At 37.3% G+C, this 18,331-nt stretch overlaps 1 protein-coding gene across 2 annotated transcripts; it reads left to right on the top strand.

Annotated features, from left to right (window-relative positions):
* Positions 1 to 7,489: 7,489 nt before the first annotated feature.
* Positions 7,490 to 18,331, top strand: bin2b (bridging integrator 2b). Of its 2 annotated transcripts, none has more exons than XM_079840536.1 (13): positions 7,490 to 7,608; positions 7,771 to 7,891; positions 8,415 to 8,495; positions 9,911 to 9,965; positions 10,764 to 10,858; positions 11,526 to 11,621; positions 11,980 to 12,087; positions 12,196 to 12,281; positions 12,952 to 13,027; positions 13,301 to 13,383; positions 14,650 to 15,271; positions 15,362 to 15,457; positions 17,589 to 18,331. In XM_079840536.1, the coding sequence occupies exons 2-13, from the start codon at positions 7,787 to 7,789 to the stop codon at positions 17,700 to 17,702; spliced, it is 1,617 nt and encodes a 538-aa protein (XP_079696662.1). In that variant the 5' UTR covers positions 7,490 to 7,608; positions 7,771 to 7,786; the 3' UTR covers positions 17,703 to 18,331. The 2 variants fall into 2 exon arrangements, with proteins under 2 accessions (XP_079696662.1, XP_079696661.1); XM_079840535.1 differs by having other exon boundaries at positions 7,697 to 7,891.

The raw sequence follows: 18,331 nt of genomic DNA, 5'->3' as shown, positions 1-18,331 counted from the left end.
ATCTTTATAAACAACATCTTATATATATATATATATATACTGTAAAAAAAATTCTAGTGAGTGATCACATATACATTTTTCAGTTGGCCAAATTGAATTTCTGTGAATTGATGCAATTTAATTCACAGAAATTCAATTTGGCCAGCCAAAAAATTTAGATGTCATCAGTCACTAGAAAATGTTAAATTGGAGACCTGAATTTTTTTTTTTTACACTGTGTACACATATATATTTGTGTGTACACACTGTGTACATATATATATATAAAAAAAACACTACTACCACAACTAATAAAATCCATATATATATATGATTTTATTAGTTGTGGTAGTAGTGTCCATTCAGGAGCGCCGCTAAGGGGGGGAAAGTTAGGACGATTCTAAGGGCCCACGCACGTTTGGGGCCCCCAGAGATTAGTTTTATTAGTAGTAACAGTACTAGTAGTAATGTAATACAAATTATAAATGTATAATCCGCCAAAGAGTTACAAATATAACAAAATTATGGCTTATTTCTGCATTTCCAGCAAAATGCAACAAAACACTCCACACACGAACCACTCACACTCACGGTTAAAACGACATTCACTCAAATCCCACTCCGACATGAAAATTCTCTGTACTGGAGGCTACAATACTTCCTTTAGCCATTAAGAAATGGTATTTAGTTTTATATTTATGTTTAAATATTATAATGTTATTTTTTATGTCTATATGTTGTCGTTATGAAAAGTGAACAGCATGAGTGAGAAAGGACATCATAAGATGCACAATGCCAGGAGACATGGAGTGGGTCAGGCAGGATTGTGACCACTTCACTAAGTTTTGTTTTTAGAAAGCCTTTCTTTAAAGTAAATTTTGTTTTGTATAAATTGTATCTTAATTTTAATCAATGTTTCATCAGCCAATTGGGGCATTCTGGGTTGAGCGAGCGGAGCTTAATTGGTCAGTATTATTAAATTGCAGACAAAGATTTTGGATAGCTACGTTGGTGCGGTGTGGGCCCAAAATTGCTAGCGGCGCCCCTGTGTCCATTACTAATGTACTAATCTGTACTCATAATTCATAATCATGTTTTGCTTGTTCCTGCTTCATTGGTTACGTTTGGAATCATTAAGATGTTTAATATTTTTAAATAAGCCTCTGCATTTATTTGATGATAAATACAGTAAAAACAGTAATATTGTGAAATAGTATTACAATTCAAAAGAACTGTTTTCTATTTTAAAATACTCTTGTTATGGCAAAGCTGAATTTTTAGCATCATAGCCTACTCCAGTCTTCCGTGTCACATGATCCTTCAGAAATCCTTCTAATATGCAGATTCGGTGCTCAATTATTATCAATTATAATTATCAATTTTGAAAACAGTTTTTAAAAGTTCCAAATTTGATCTGAAATAGAAATCTTTTGTAACATAATAACTGTTACTGTTTTTACTGCATTGTACATAACAGCAGCCTTGGTGAGCACTAGACAATTCTTTTAAAATAATTTTTTAAAAATCTGAATTATTCCAAATGTTTGACCTGTATAGTGAAAATGGCTCATGTCCTGCAGATGGCAGTTAAGTGCCTTAACAGAGGTGCAGAATATCCAGGACACACTTTCAGCCTGCTTTTGTCTTATATAATGTATTAATACTGCCTGTTTGTTTGTTAGTGCCATATTAAACCGTCAAACTTCCTAACAGAATGCAATTTGTAAAATATCCTAAGTGGCATTATGGCATTGTTGAAATCATGTACCAGTTTTTAAGGTTGGTTCAGAATATAACAACCCTAAAATGCCAAGACATCACAACCATTTTGAATAGTTAAATGGAGACTTAAGACAATATAATATAGTATAATATAATATATGTGCAGGCACATACCATGGAATAGGAATAGACCATGGAATAGGAGTCACTGGTTTGAGTATTTTTGGAATCTTGCAGTAGAATGCCGCATCATGAATGATCCTTCACTGGATTTAGGTCACTCTAAATGGAGCATAGTCAGAGTGACATCAGACATCAGGGACAATGGGCACTGTCACGATAACTATCTGAATTATTGTGGTCTGCTGAAGTGTGTATGTGTACATGCACAGAAAAAGATTCTAGATTAGAATTATATATATATACACACCGATCAGGCATAAGGTGAAGTGAATAACACTGATTATCTCTTCATCACGGCACCTGTTAGTGATGGGATATATTAGGCAGCAAGTAAACATTTTGTCCTCAAAGTTGATGTGTTAGAAACAGGAAAGATGGGCAAGCGTAAGTTTGAGCGAGTTTGACATGGCCCAAATTGTGATGGCTAGATGACTGGGTCCGAGCATCTCCAAAACTGCAGCTCTTGTGGGATGTTCCCAGTCTGCAGGTCAGTGTCTATCAAAAGTGGTCAAGGAAGGAACAGTTGTGAACCAGCGACAGGGTCTTGGGCGGCCAAGGCTCATTGATGCACACGGGCAGCGAACACTGGCAGAAAGGTGTCAGAATACACAGTGCATCGCAGTTTATTGTGTATGGGGCTGCATAGCTGCAGACCAGTCAGGATGCCCATGCTGACCCCTGTCCACCACCGAAAGCGTCAACAGTGGGCAAGTGAGCATCAACTGGACCATGGAGGAAGGTGGCCTGATTAATCACGTTTTCTTTCACATCATGTGGAACTGAATGAAAACTGCTAACATGTCAGCAAGGCTAATTTATGAACAAAATACAGTGGGGAGAACAAGTATTTGATACACTGCCGATTTTGCAGGTTTTCCTATTTACAAAGCATGTAGAGGTCTGTCATTTTATAGGTACACGTCAACTGTGAGAGACGGAATCTAAAACAAAAAACCAGAAAATCACATTGTATGACATTGGGATGATTTTTAAATAATTAATTTGCATTTTATTGCATGACAGAAGTATCTGATCACCTACCAACCAGTAAGAATTCCGGCTCTCACAGACCTGTTAGTCTTTCTTTAAGAAGCCCTCCTGTTCTCCACTCATTACCTGTATTAACTGCACCTGTTTGAACTCGTTACCTGTATAAAAGACACCTGTCCACACACTCAATCAAACAGACTCCAACCTCTCCGCAATGGCCAAGACCAGAGAGCTGTGTAAGGACATCAGGGATAAAATTGTAGACCTGCACAAGGCTGGGATGGGCTACAGGACAATAGGCAAGCAGCTTCATGAGAAGGCAACAACTGTTGGCGCAATTATTAGAAAATGGAAGAAGTTCAAGATGACGGTCAATCTCCCTCGATCTGGCGCACCATGCAAGATCTCACCCCGTGGGGCATCAATGATCATGAGGAAGGTGAGGGATCAGCCCAGAACTACACGGCAGGACCTGGTCAATGACCTGAAGAGAGCTGGGACCACAGTCTCAAAGAAAACCATTAGTAACACACTACGCCGTCATGGATTAAAATCCTGCAGCGCACGCAAGGTCCCCCTGCTCAAGCCAGCACATGTCCAGGCCCGTCTGAAGTTTGCCAATGACCATCTGGATGATCCAGAGGACCATCCCAACCGTGAAGCATGGAGGTGGAAACATCATTCTTTGGGGATGCTTTTCTGCAAAGGGGACAGGACGTATTGCACCGTATTGAGGGGAGGATGGATGGGGCCATGTATCGCGAGATCTTGGCCAAAAACCTCTTTCCCTCAGTAAGAGCATTGAAGATGGGTCGTGGCTGGGTCTTCCAGCATGACAACGACCCGAAAACACACAGCCAGAGCAACTAAGGAGTGTCTCCGTAAGAAGCATATCAAGGTCCTGGAGTGACCTAGCCATTCTCCAGACCTGAACCCAATAGAAAATCTTTGGAGGGAGCTGGAAGTCCGTATTGCCCAGCGACAGCCCCGAACCCTGAAGGATCTGGAGAAGGTCAGGAGGAGTGGGTCAAAATCCCTGCTGCAGTGTGAGCAAACCTGGTCAAGAACTACAGGAAACGTATGATCTCTGTAATTGCAAACAAAGGTTTCTGTACCAAATATTAAGTTTTGCTTTTCTGATGTATCAAATACTTATGTCATGCAATAAAATGCAAATTAATTAATTAAAAATCATACAATGTGATTTTCTGGATTTTTCTTTTACATTCTGTCACTCACAGTTGAAGAGTACCTATGATAAAAATTACAGACTTCGTATACATGCTTTGTAAGGGGCAAACCTGCAAAAATCGGCAGTGTATCAAATAGTGTATCAAAACTCTCCCCACTGTATATATGCAACTTACTTCAATAAAAAAGTGACACTTTATAAATGTGACTCTTGTGTCAGGTTACTTACCAATTTAAAATATTTAAATAACAACATCTATTCACAAGTTAGAAGGGTATTTGAGTGAAAACAACTCTTTGACTTAAAGCTTCAGGCAGAGAAGGATTTATGGTTGGCATTTATGAGAGCTTGAGCCTCAAGGAAACATAAAAGGGTGGTGAAAGCAGCTGTGCCAAGTGAAATATCTGATGCACTGTGCTGACTCATTCTCTGTCTCACATCTTTAAAAGCTTCAACACAAAGAGACAGATCATCTAATTAGCAAATGGAAACTGTTGATGATGTAACACTACTGTTGAAGTGAATGTTAAATAGGTTACAACCAAACATGCAGTCAATGAAACGTTAAAGGGAGCGCACAAGAGGGAGTAAAAAATGTATGGTAGGCTAAATGTGGTTTTTCAATTAAATGATTTATAGATCATGCAAAAAAAAAAAAATCACATTGCTTTTATAGTAAATAAACATACAATTCAATTAAAGATGATCATCACTGCCTCCTTGTGGTGATGTTGGAGCAGTACTTAATGCTGAATACTTGTTTAAGTGTTGTATTAAGGTCAGGTAGTCTTTTTAAAGTCGGCATGGAATAGTCTTTTCTACCCCATTGTGACTATGACGGCTTCTCGAACAAGAAAAAATAGTGCGAGACACAGGGTCGGAGTGAAGTGGGGGCTTCTGGGGCTCAAGCCCTGAATGTTTTTTCAATAGCCCAGAATCTTTCAGGTTCGAGTTTTCTTAACAGTGCTATAAAAGTTTCTACTGGCCCCCAGACCCCCGGACAGCAACATTTTATAAAATCCAGTGGGAAACACTGATTACTCTATGAACTTTACTCCAGCATAGTACAACAAAGTTCCTTTAAGTCAGTAAACTCACTCTCCAGAACATTTTCATTCACTGTTCCTTGCTGGTGGAACGATCTCCCCACCTCCATCCGGAATGCTGAATCACTGATAACATTCAAAAGACATCAGCTGAAAACTCATCTATTAACCTCAAAAAAAACAAAAACAAAAAAACTCTATTCCCTCCCTATTCTAGCTTATGCTACTCTAAGCAGTGTCCAAAACTTTGTATTTCGGGCACTTTTGTGATTATTTGCCTCCATGATGGATCGATTCCTATATTCCTCAGTTGTAAGTTACTTTGGATAAAAGCGACTGCTTAATGATTAAATGTAAATGTAAAGCTGTTAACGGCAAATTAAAATGCCCTAAGCCCCGAGTGTTTACAATGTCTGGCTCTGCCCCTGAAGGGACATGATTTTGTCTGTTGGGAATTGATTGGATTGTTGTGGTTTGCTATTGCTGTGATCCCACGTGAGTGACAGTTTGTCCCGCCCTCGCGTCAGTAAACACGTCATCAGTGAAGAGAAGAGGGCTGCATCTGAAATCGCATACTTGCTTACTATATAGTAGGCGAAAACAGTATGTGACAAAAAAAAAGTATTCACAGTATAAGAGTAGAAGAGTAGGCAAAAAGTACCCGGATGACTTCTTCCGGCGAGATTCTGAAGTGAGCATATAGACACTTTACTATCCCATGAGGCCGCAGGAGAGGATTTGTGAAAGGCAGTGAAGCGACATAACTGACACTGGTAGGTCACATAAAAATAACAACATGGTGAATGATGTATGTCCAGATTACATTATAGGCTATAGAACATACTTTTTTAGCGGTTGGGAATTACTTATTCAAAATCAGTCAAGACAGTATGCGATACGGACGCAGCCGAGGGGAAATTATTTTGATTAAAGATTTTAAGGACACATGCATGAAAAGAATTATAGCCTAATGTGCAGAGATAATTCATTTATAATAAATATGACATATTCGATACAAATTAAGAATGAACCATTTTGATGTCACGGTGACTTTAAGAGCCCTAAGTAAATGGAAAAGACTTTAAAAAGCAGAGCTGCCATGTCATATTGGATTTAAGATATAAGGGCAGGGAGCTGATGCTAAAAGCGTATAATACTGCTTATGTAATTCAGACACAAGCAGAACTCAGAAGACTCTAATAGCCACACTCAAATAAATAAATATTTATTTATATTGATATGTTACAATTGGGATCTGTGTTTAATATTGAGTTGATGGAGTTGTTTTATCTGCATGGATGGCTATTATGTTTTAACATGTTTTTAATGAGTGTAGCCTATAATGCAATGATGGAGAATACAGTATAACGTGACACCAAAATTTACAATGCAAATGCACTTTTTGTTTCCACACCTTTGGCATTACAGCACATACAGCATATTGTTGTATGCGGGTATGCAAGTTAAACAGAGAACAAGACAGTTCTTTGTTTTGCTTGCAAATTAAATTCTATAGGCTACTTCAACAAATAGTTTAATGTGTATCTCATCTCATATGTTTTGTTCAAGGATAAAGTGATTAGTAAAGATTTACAATAGTAGAGATTAATAAGGAGATTTAATGTTTGATTTATTCCATAATTGCATAGTCTACAAAAATAAAAAGACTTGAGAGACAAAAATAAATAGGCCTAGCCTATTGTTAGATTACTTCTAAAGATAGTAGCCTAAATTCTACACCAATTATGAATGTTAGACCGAAAAAACTAACCAGCCGATACCTGGCTTAATTCAAAATTTCATATTACCATACTGCAACTCTTACTATTTTATAAAGTGGTATGAATATATATAATAATTTAAAGATATTTAGATTGTTGGTAGGCTATCTAGACATTGACGGCACCCATGACCTCCGTATTTTTTTTCTACTATTGAAGTCAATGGGTGCCGTCAACTGTCTGGTTCACAACATTCTTCAAAATATTATTTCAAATCGTGTTTTCATGTCATAAGAGAAAAAAAAAATCCTGACAGAGGCTGTCATAATACATGCATGAAAGGGTTAAACTAACGGCATTGATCAGTCTCACGCGCGGCCCGCGGACGCTTTCTTATGTTTACAGTCTATCAGTTTCAGTGATAGGCTGGTTGTACCGAGGCTTTATACGTAGGTTTCCAAAAAGTACGCATGTCAGTTTACTTAAAATCATGATTAGTTTTATAATGTTAGTTTTGAGCGGGTGTTACGCCATTAACGTTCCAATTGTCCAACAGAGACCCACTCTCAAGTGCATTATAAGCGCTAGAGGCTTTTAGTTTGACATTAATATATTAAACTGGTCGTCATTAGCGTTAAACCCACAGGAAACACACCACAGATAGTTAACTTCTTGATGATGCAGTCGCACGTCGATGACAATATACCAAACGCGTTTGGGCACGACAGTGGAATGTTGCACAATCGGTTAGTTTGCTGCCGTCACGTGGGGTCCCGTAAGTTTGAGTTTTTTAAACTACTAAGTGGAAACTAACACTGCCACGCTTTGCTTTCACACCCCCTCTCTCTGCTCACTCCGCCCAGGAACCGTCAGTTTATAGAAGGAAGCGCTGAGACATTAGAGAAAAGAATCGTGTGTGTTTGTGTGTGTGTGCCAGCTGATCAGAAGTGAAGATGGCAGATGGAAAACAAGGTGCCAACATTGGGGGCAACATTGGCGCGGGAGCTGGCATCCTGGCCAAACGCTTTCAGAAATCAATGAACCGAGCACAAGAGAAGGTAGGTGGGGTTCTTTTTTAGTTCAGGACCTTGGCTCTCAGGTCATGCTGCTCTGGGTGTGTATTTTGTGTGTGACTATCCATCTATTTGCTTCAACGTTTTTAAAAGTCCTAAAGAAAAATGGTACAAATGTACACAGGATATGAAAATATTGTGAGTTGTAAAGCAGCACTTTTGTGAACTGCCACTTCCTGCCCTCAATCACTTCCTCCCTAAGCTCACCTCCTCTTCTAGATTTCACTCTTTTGGCAGACTGCACACTTCAGTAGCGTTTCTTAACTTAAAAAATCACTCATTTGTTTTAATTTGGGAGATTTAGTGTTTGCTAAATAGTTCCCTTGAGCATTTCTGATCTTTCCTCATTACAAGAAACAATTGCTGCAATTGATATTTCGAGAATTAACGTAGAACTGCCTGGCGAGTCATATTTCAGTGGCCATACCGTGACCGCTCTTGATCTTCTGCCTGACATGATGTCTGACCGCAGTAGAGGCTCTTCTCAGTGTGTTCGACTGGTTTGTAGGTCAAGCAGAAGCTGGGCAAAACCATGGAGACGAAAGATGAGCAGTTCGAGGAGTGCTCTGCCAACTTGAACAAACAACAGGTATGTCTGTGAGAGAAAGAAAACCATGCAGATTTTGTTACCTCAAACAATTGACAGTCTGCATGAAATGGGGTCACCTCTCCAGTGCTGTTATTTAAAGGTTTGTGTTGTATGAACACTGACAGAATGATTATTGAAAGTAGCACCGGAAACTCCACCTTTAGAAAATGTCAATAAGTGACTGCAGCTCTCTCTCTTTTCAGTACAATACCAAGGGTTGACCTTTTCTGGCCCAACCCAGGAAACCCCTATAAAATGCTATACTTGATTTTGTAATGCTTTTCATTGGTAACACTAAAATACTTTATTAGACTAGTAGACTAGTGTTGACCTAGTTTCTCCCTTAGGAACCTCACATCCTATTCCATGTCCTGCATGCATCGCAGCACTGAGAATATATTATATTTGTTTAATAATCAAAAATGGTTTACACTCTTTAGATGCAACCAAGTCAAGAGGCTACTTCTTTCAACCATTAATAAAAAAATATATATAAAAATTATATACATGTACACTGCCATTCAAAAGTTTTTGATTGGTACGATTTTCTTAAGTCTCTTATGCTCACCAAGGCTGCATTTATTTTATTAAAAGTAAAAAAAAAAAACCTAGTAATATTAATTGTGAAAATATTATTCAAATGTTAAATAACTGTTTTCTATTTGAGTACATTTTAAAATGTAATTTATGTAATAAAAATGTAAAATGTAAATTTTTTTGCATCATTACTGTAGGTCTTCAGTGTCGCATGATCCTTCAGAAATCATTCTAATATGATGATTTGATGCTCAAGAAACATTTATAATTCTTACTGACACCCAAAATTTTGAACGGTAGTACAATGTTGCTTTCTATTTCAGATAAATACTGTTCTTTTGAACTTTCGATTCATCAAAGAATCCTAAAACACAACTGTTGTTTTACACAACTGTTTTCAACATTGATAATAATCATAAATGTTTCTTGAGCAGCAACTCTTCATATTTGAATAATTTCTGAAGGATCATGTGACAATGCAGGCTTTGCAGCACATAAATAAATAGCATTTTAAAATATATTCAAATAGAAAACACAATATTACTGTTTTTTAAAAATATTTTTAATAAAATAAATGCACCCTTGGTGAGCACAAGATACTTCTTCTAAAAACATAAAAAATCATACAGATCAAAAACTTTTGAATGGCAGTGTACATATAGTATATATTTGCAGGTTTTCAAAGTTGTTTTATGAAAATCCACTAACCACCTACAGTAGCTTCATGAACCCCAATAGTAAAATCCAAGGAACTCATTTCCTTACCACCTACACATTTTCTATTTTTATTCAGGAAAGGTTTCATTTCCCATACACATTTCAAAATGCCCTTGACTATGCCTTTAGATAACATGTGATTGTTTCTTCTCTCTGTCCAGACAGATGGCGTCAGACTCTATAAGGATGTTAAAGCGTACTACAACGCTGTTAAAGGTACTGTCTCACTCAATTGATGAAGTACAGCCATTTTTCCTATTTGAAATTTACTGACTGAATCAATTGAAGAATGAATTGTTGTACTGTAACCTCTACGATTCTGAATTGATTCAGATTTTAGATTCGCAATCAATTTTAGATCTGGGTGAGAGTGAAAGTGAGATGGTCTTGGTTGTGTTTCTCTCATTCAGCAATTGGGGAAGTGAATGTCTGTTAACAATGGAACTGAAAATGCTTATTGTGTAAATGTCTACAAGAATAGGTGACTTTCCCAATTGAATTGCGGGCATAGTGCCCAGATGTATGTTTGCAGAGCCTTATGAAAATATGAAGGGATTATCGAGTTTGAGGAAGACGCAAGATGTTTGCGCGCTTCTCATGCAAACCATATGCACACTTTTGATAGAAACCAAAGTCACCGCTGGTGTTTTTAGCCCACGTTCACAGGTTTTCTAAACGGAAGACTTGGTAATAGGCCTATGGGCTAAATCTAAAACAGTTTAGAAGTAACTATTAGAGATGTAAATTCATTATTCATTTATAAAATATTATGGAATAAGCTGGTATATACATTGAGTATAATTATTCATCGCATTTCCATCCAGCACTGACTACGATCAGATACTTCAGAATGCTCATTGGTTGATTTCATAATTTCTTGTAAATACAGTCACACCTTTGTTACTTGCAGAGACTTGTCGGGGATAGATATAGAGTTTTAATACTATTGCCAAATTATGTAACAGTTTTGAAAGAAGTCCCCACGTGATGTTTTGTACACTCCCTGTTTCTCAGTGATGCATGAATCATCCAAGCGCCTGTCCCAGACTCTTAAAGATATCTATGAACCAGACTGGCATGGTGTCGAAGACCTGACTGTCATTATTGAGGTACACCAGGCCTTTTTTGTGGCATTTAAAGAGACAGTTCACCCAAAAATGAAAATTACCCCATGATTTACTCACCCTCAAGCCATTCTAGGTGTATATGACATTCTTCTTTCAGACGAATACAATCGGCGTTTAAATGTCCTGGCTAATCCAAGCATTATTATGGCAGTGAATGGCAGCCCAAAATTTGAAGCCCAAATAAAAGTGCATCCATCCATTATAAAAATTCCCACCAGACTGCCTTCCGCATTCAATTTACGAAAAAAGTGTATGGCATCGGATAAGTGTTTTGAACTGCAAAAGGCGTTACACTTTCTTCGTAAGTTGAATATGGAAGGTAGTCTGGCAGAAGCTAGATGTTTTACTTTATAAAGTTTTAAATATGGATATTTTTCTTACACAAATGCATCGCTTCGCGTTAGAAGACATTTATTAACACCCCGGAGCCATGTGGATTACTTTTATAATGGATGGATGCACTTTTTTTGCCATTTACTGCCATTATAATGCTTGGATTTGCCCATTGTATTCGTCTGAAAGAAGAATGTCATATGGCTTGAGGGTGAGTAAATCATGGGGTCATTTTCATTTTTGGGTGAGCTATCCCTTTAATAGTTGAAAGCTCTACCTTCCTTGCCTTAGTCATCTCTCTGGCTTGATATTACAGAGTGAGGATCTCCTGTGGAATGACTATGAGGAGAAGCTGAGTGATCAAGTCATTCGAACAATGGAGAATTACACCGGACAGTTTCAAGATGTCAAAGTTAGTATAACTGCCAAATTACAAACCTGAACATAAGAAAGTGTGTGTTCACTATCTATAGCCTAGGTCTGTTTAGTCTGTTTTCTTAAAGGATGTCAGGCTTGGTTGAAGGACTGTTTTTTAGCCATGACAATTTGGCTGTTATCTAAAGCTTTCTTAGACTTTTTGATAATGTTTAACAAAACAAAGGTTTCTTGGGGGAGCTATAACAGCTTTAGTTTAGAATGATATCAGATGCTAATACCATGGTACCTTGACACATACCATAGCACTGAATGCTTATCAAATTCTCACGGTGCTTCAAAATCGTTCTTAAGTTTACTGTAGCTTTAAATTGTCTAACACTGTGATATTGCAGGAAAGAGTAGCTAAACGAGGAAGGAAGCTGGTTGATTATGATTCAGCTCGACATCATCTGGAGGCGCTACAAAACTCCAAGAAGAGAGATGAGGCCAAAATAGGCAAGGTCAGCTAACATTTTATCATTTAAATATCCCATTTTAGATATGATTCATATTGCTAGTTTAGTTATAGCTCAGCTAATAGTATGACCATTGGTGCTGATTCCTCTCAGGCCGAGGAGGAGTTCAGTAAAACCCAGGAGGTGTTTGAAGACATTAACAAGGAGTTAAGAGAGGAGCTGCCTGTCCTCTATCAAAGGTTGGTACAGCTTTATTAACAAAAATTAAACTAACGGTGTGTTCACACTTGGCATGTTTGGCTCGATTAAAACAAACCCAGGTGTGTTTTCTCTGTTGGTGCGGTTAGAAATAAGTGTGAATGCTGCCATCTAATCTCTGGTGCGCATCAAACAAGCGTACCGAGACTGCTGAGAAGATGGGTCTTTGTGCACTTTCAAACAAACTCTAGTGCGGTTCGAATTAAATATGAATGCAACATGGACCTAAGACATGTTACCGAACCAAAAACAGTTCATTATGTCACAAGATGAGAAGTTTTTTCTCGTCATAGTCGTGATATTGCCATCACAGTTCAGTATAGGCATCAGAAACGCCATCTCCTCGCAGCAGATATTTATTTGTGTGTGTGACGGAGAGATTCCTGCCGCTGTTTTGACTTAACACATTTTATAAGCTCTCTCATATACCATCATATGTACGCACATACAGCGAGTGCATTTAGCCTAAATTTCGTTTCAAAATATACGTCATAAAAGTTATTTTTCTTTAGGTTCAATGTTAAAAGTGACCGTGTGAATGAATGAACATTAAGCCAATTTCTTCCTGTTACAGAGGTCTCTAATAAAAAAAAAGTGGTACTAATAATAATAATGTAACTTAATTTGGCTAAACTGTCTTCTTGTTTTCAGCCGTATAAGCTGCTATGTCACCATGTTCCAGAACATCTCAAACCTGCGGGATGTCTTCTACAAGGAAATGAGTGTGGTAAGAATGCAACATTTGTGTTTTATTTTACGTTGATGCTCCTTCACTTACAATTGAAAATCTGTTAAGTGCAACAGCAAACATTAAGCCCAGAGTACTTCTGGTATGGACATCCGCATGCATAGTATGCTCTTCTTCTTTCTGTCATTGAACTGGCAGTGTTGTATTAATTCTGTTTATTTAACTTTAAACAATGAGTCATAATAAGGTGTATTTTTCATGTAATTTCAAATTAAAGTTGCTGTTGCTGAATGACAGAATTTCATGTTTCAGTTAAATCACAATATGTATAATATGATGAAGAAGCTTGAGGATCAGCACTCCACCAAACCCTTCATCATCAAAGGCCTTAACAGGTAATATCTTTATTTGGAAATAATTAATTTCTATGAAGATCTACAGCGGCCCCAACGTTTAGACTTGTATTGGTCCATACTTAAAATGCATGAATGTAATTGCATAAAAAAAGAAACTTAATGGAACATGATGAACATCTTACATCTGTGGTTACTCTGCTAGGACACCGGTATGGATTTGAGGGAAACTTATGCTACTGTTCAAAAGTTTAATAAAAAATTCTTGAAGGACACATTGAATTTAATGAAGGTGACAGTAAAGACATTTATATGGTAAATTTTTTTTTAATGAATGCCGTTTATTTGAACTTTAATTCATCAAAGAATCATTTCACATTTTTCAGAAAGATATTAAGCAGCAACTTTTTTCTGTCATCAACTGTCATCGATTAAAATATTAATAAGTATTTCAGCATATTAGATAGAACTTCAGATTTGCCATCACAGAAATAAATAATTAAAATGTAAAACAGTTGCTTCACAGTATTACTGTTTTTACTGTACATAAATGTGTACTGTTCTAATGCAATAAATGTAAATTAATGCAGGCTTGGTGAGCATAAAAGACTTCTTTAAAATAAAAAAAAACATTGACCCCGAACTTTTGAACTGTAGTGTACCTCATTCATCCTCTAAAATTACATTTTCATAAGTTGGGTAGATGCCATTGCAAAAGTGACAAAGAAACGTGAAAGTTAATTTTGGTTAAATACTTTTTCTGGCCATTGTATATTGCATATCTTTAAAAACAGGAAGTTGGTGTACCATTTAAGAGAAAAAAGTAGGAACTGTGAGATATAAACACTGAATTATGAAATAAAATGTCAACTTTATTTCTGGCAATTCTGAGATTATAACTCACAATTCTGACAGCTCAAGAGATTGTAAGACCACTGAATTTGTTCCAATGAAGGCTAACAATCTGTGGTTGAAGGTTGCTGCGCGTTCAGTGTTTTCAGCTGGGTAGAATGGATTATTTTCTAATTCATCTTTATCTGACTCCATTTTATCATAAACTCGAATTTAGGTTAAAATGCCAATTGGTTGTTTGGTCATTTATATTTAATAGTTAATCACACATTTAATCATTCTGTTTAACCTTTTGTTGCAATTATACCGTTCTGTACTAGAGAGGGTTAATAATTATAGAGTAATTCAGAATAGATCAAGAATGTACTGTGAATGAACTGTGGTGTGGTGGTGGTGTGTGTGGTTAACCTTTTGTGGTCTGTATTGTCTTTTTATGTGCCTTGTTTTTGTGACTAGTTCTAAATCTAAGAAGAGAAAGTCTGTCACGATCTCCGCGCCCATCCCCTGTAACACCGCCTTCCCGTCTGATCATCCAGCCTCGAGCAAGCTCAGCATGCCCGACACCCTCACGCACACGGACACGCGTTCACACACTTCCTCAAAGAGCACAGGAAGCACGGCATCTGAAATATCGGACTCCGAGTCGAACTCTTTTGACAGTGAACCCAATACACCCAAACGGCAGTCTTTGTGTTCGGAGGGTGAAGGGGTTCGATCCGTGGGAGCCACTGAAAACATATCAGAAAGTGCCACTGATGAGTCTGTGCAAGCAAACGGCCAGGAACATCAAGGTTCAGTGTCCGTCGAGCATGGTGAAGAGGAGGAAAGTAAATCAGAAGCATCATCAGAAGACGCCCATCGTGCATCTACAGATGGAGACAATGAAGCTGAGCCCTTATCGGGCAACAAAGACAAAACCGCACCTGTCCCCTGTCCTCGAATACCCAGCATCTCCAAGAAAAAGGAAGAAGAGACGGAAAAGCAAAATACAACGGGATGCAGCGAGATGGAGGGAGCAAAGGAAGACGTTAATGCCCAAAAGGCAGAGTATGAAAATCCTCCTGGCTTCCTCTATAAGGTACAGTGTCTTTTTAGAAGTGTTAAAACAAGGAAAGCCATTGATTTGTATTTGTGTGGGTAATCATTGTTTGTTTTGTTTTTTTCCTAGGCTGTTGCTCTGGAGAATCAGGACTCAGATGAAGGTGTGCTTCTGCTGTTTGAACATGGAGATGTGATCCTTATATATGTCGATGAAGAAGAAAAGGTGAGGTGTATATATATTTGTTGTATGGAATAGCAGTTTTTAGTTTCTAGCATCTGAAACTGGAAGGTTGTTGGTTCTATCACTATTAAGGAAACTGTTGTGTCCTTAAAGGGATAGTTCACACAAAAATGAAAATTCTGTCATTTACTCATTCCCAATTTGTTCCGAATATTGTTTGAATTGCTTTCTTCTGCTGAATACAAAAGATATTTTGAAGAATATGGGTAACCAAACAGTTGATGGGCCCCATTGACTTCCATAGTATTTTTCCCTATACTATGGAAGTCAATGGGGCCCATCAACTGTTTGGTTACGCATATTCTTCAAAATATCTTCTTTTGTGTTCAGCAGAAAAAGGAAATTCATACAGGTTTTTAACAACTTGAGAATGACTAAATGATGACAGAATTTTGGATGAACTACCTACCCCTTTAAGCATTTAAAGCTGCACTATGTAACTTTTCCCGCCACTAGAGGTCACCTATTCAAAACAAAGGCGTAGTTTGATGACGCCAATTTTGAGCGCAGAATATTGGGACATGTGGTCTTCACCTCACAGCCGGTGGAAAAGAATCGGGATAGGACTCGGGCAGAAATCACGTTCATGGATGTGATTATTAACGTTACTGTAGTATGAAGCAGAAGCAGGAGCGATTGTTAATAAGAAGAGTGCAACACAAGCCTCGCGAGCAGCGGGACTTCTATTATGGTATAGTCGCCGGCGGCACTTTTATTATGCCACAGTCGCCGGCGCTATTTCCACTTTTCCGGTCATGAGTATGAGGTAACGCAGCTCTGTTTACCATATTCGATACATCTGAGTGTGTTGAAAATTATGTTATGACGTTACTCTGTGCGTTCGCTCGCCGGCTGCTATGACACTTGTTGCACACTGCAATAAGAGTAAAGCGTTTCTGCAAAATAAAACCGGGGGAACGCAGATATGATGCCATCGACAGGCGACACGTCCCGGTTCCTTGGTTAAAATAGCAATTTTCTCACGATTCACAAATAGTTGGAAACAGTTGGGATATTGTAAGTACTCAAATGAACAAAATATATAACACTGGCCTAGTGGTTTTTGGATATTTTAATGAAAACGTTTTACATAGTGCACCTTTTAAGCTTTTTCTTTTTTTTTCAGCAAGGATGGATTATATTGAATACAAGTGACAGTAAAGACATTTATAATGTTTCAGACCATTTCTTTTTCCAATAAATGCTGTTATTTTGAACTTTTATTCATCAAAGAATCCTGAAAAATGCTTCACAGTTTCCACAAAAATATTAATCAGCACAGCTGTTTTCAACATTAATAATAATAAGATCTGTTTCTTCATTAGCAAATCAGCATATTAGAATGATTTCTGAAGGATTGTGACACTGAAGACTGGAGTAATGATGCTGAAAATTCAGATTGCCGTCACAGGAATAAATTACATTTTAAAATGCATAAAATAGAAAACATTATTTCAAATAGTTTTTTAACAATTACTGTTTTACTGCATTTTCAAATAAATGCAGCATTGGTAAGCATAAGAAACTTCTTTAAAAATATTTAAAATCTTACCGACCCCCAAACTTTTGAAAAGTAGTTTAATTTATTGTTTCCTTTTCCAAATTTCAGTCATTATTATGGAAGCTTGTTTCCGCCACTGATTAAAAAAAATAAAAACGGTAATTGTGACTTTTTATCTCAAAATTCTGGCTTTTTTTTTCTTCTCTCAGAATTGATATAAACTCGCAATTGCGTGTTATAAAGTCAGAATTGCGAGTTTATATCGCAGTTCTGAGGGAAAATAAACTCGCAATTACCTTTTTTATTTTTCATTCTGTGGCGGAAAAGAGCTTCCATACATTATTACCTGAATAACTTCAATTACATCATGGCTTTCAAAACTCATTAATGCTTTTGTATATTCACATTTGCCGTGTCATGTGCAAAAACAATTTGTGTTTGGCATCGACATCAAAATGCAGCCAGTTTGTGTACACATGTTGAATAGAATTGTAGGATGCTTATCAGTGAATAGCTTGTATGGACTACATTCATAAGTACTTTCTTTGTCCTTTTTGTAAATGTGTTTTTATTATTATTACATTCTAATGTTGTGAAAATATTATATTGCAGCCGGAGGGCACTGTATGGGGCGTGAGAGAGCAGGACTGGATTCAGTACAAGGATTTAACACTTCTCTCTGGCATTGTCAAAGAGGCCATGATTGAGAGGGTCACCTCTGATTAAGATGCGTCATGATGTGGGGCCCGTGAGGCATGTGAACCCGAGGTCCCTTAAGTGCCTGTCTGACTGCACTTGTGACTGGATCGTAATATGAACTTTGTCTGCCCTTTCTGCTAGACATGAAATACACTCTGACTTCTTTAGTATAATGGTGTCTTTACAACTTCCTGTTGCAGCCTCAAGACCGCAAAGTTTGTTTTTTTGTTTCCAGATGTTCTTTGTGTCTTTTTGACTTTTAATAGATTTGAATTTTGATCACTGGATTTATGCATCGTTCATGCAGTTATATCTTCACCATTTAATTTGCATAAATTAAGCCACATTTTGTATTAGAAAAAAAATTGTGTATTATCCAAAAATATTTCAAAACATTATACACTTTATGGTGTTTTGTTAAACCAGCTGTGGTCTCTTCTCTACGTGTGTATTAATAGTGTAATGTTATTGTCAATGTTGTTTTTCTTACAATTCAGTGTTAAAGATTGACTACCAAGCTTTTTACCAGTGTTTACAGGACTAACAAATGTTTTCATGTGAGTATTACATTTTCTTAAATGAACAGAGAGAATTTATTCTATTGTTGTCTATTGTCTATTATATCTATTGTTTTACTATAATAAAGTTTCCAGCTG

The sequence above is a fragment of the Gobio gobio genome, assembly GCF_949357685.1.
Source record: "Gobio gobio genome assembly, chromosome: 17".
Lineage (NCBI taxonomy): Eukaryota > Metazoa > Chordata > Actinopteri > Cypriniformes > Gobionidae > Gobio > Gobio gobio.
The sequence above is the reverse complement of the archived record's forward strand: the minus strand, read 5'-3'. Positions and strand labels throughout refer to the sequence as shown.

What these genes read in the sequence shown, in the direction of transcription:
- bin2b (XM_079840536.1), top strand. Translation starts at nt 7,787, where the DNA reads ATGGCAGATGGAAAACAAGGTGCCAACATTGGGGGCAACATTGGCGCG. An exon ending in ATGAGGCCAAAATAGGCAAG is followed by an intron (nt 12,088 to 12,195) that starts GTCAGCTAACAT and finishes GATTCCTCTCAG; the next exon opens with GCCGAGGAGGAGTTCAGTAA. An exon ending in ATGTCGATGAAGAAGAAAAG is followed by an intron (nt 15,458 to 17,588) that starts GTGAGGTGTATA and finishes ATTATATTGCAG; the next exon opens with CCGGAGGGCACTGTATGGGG.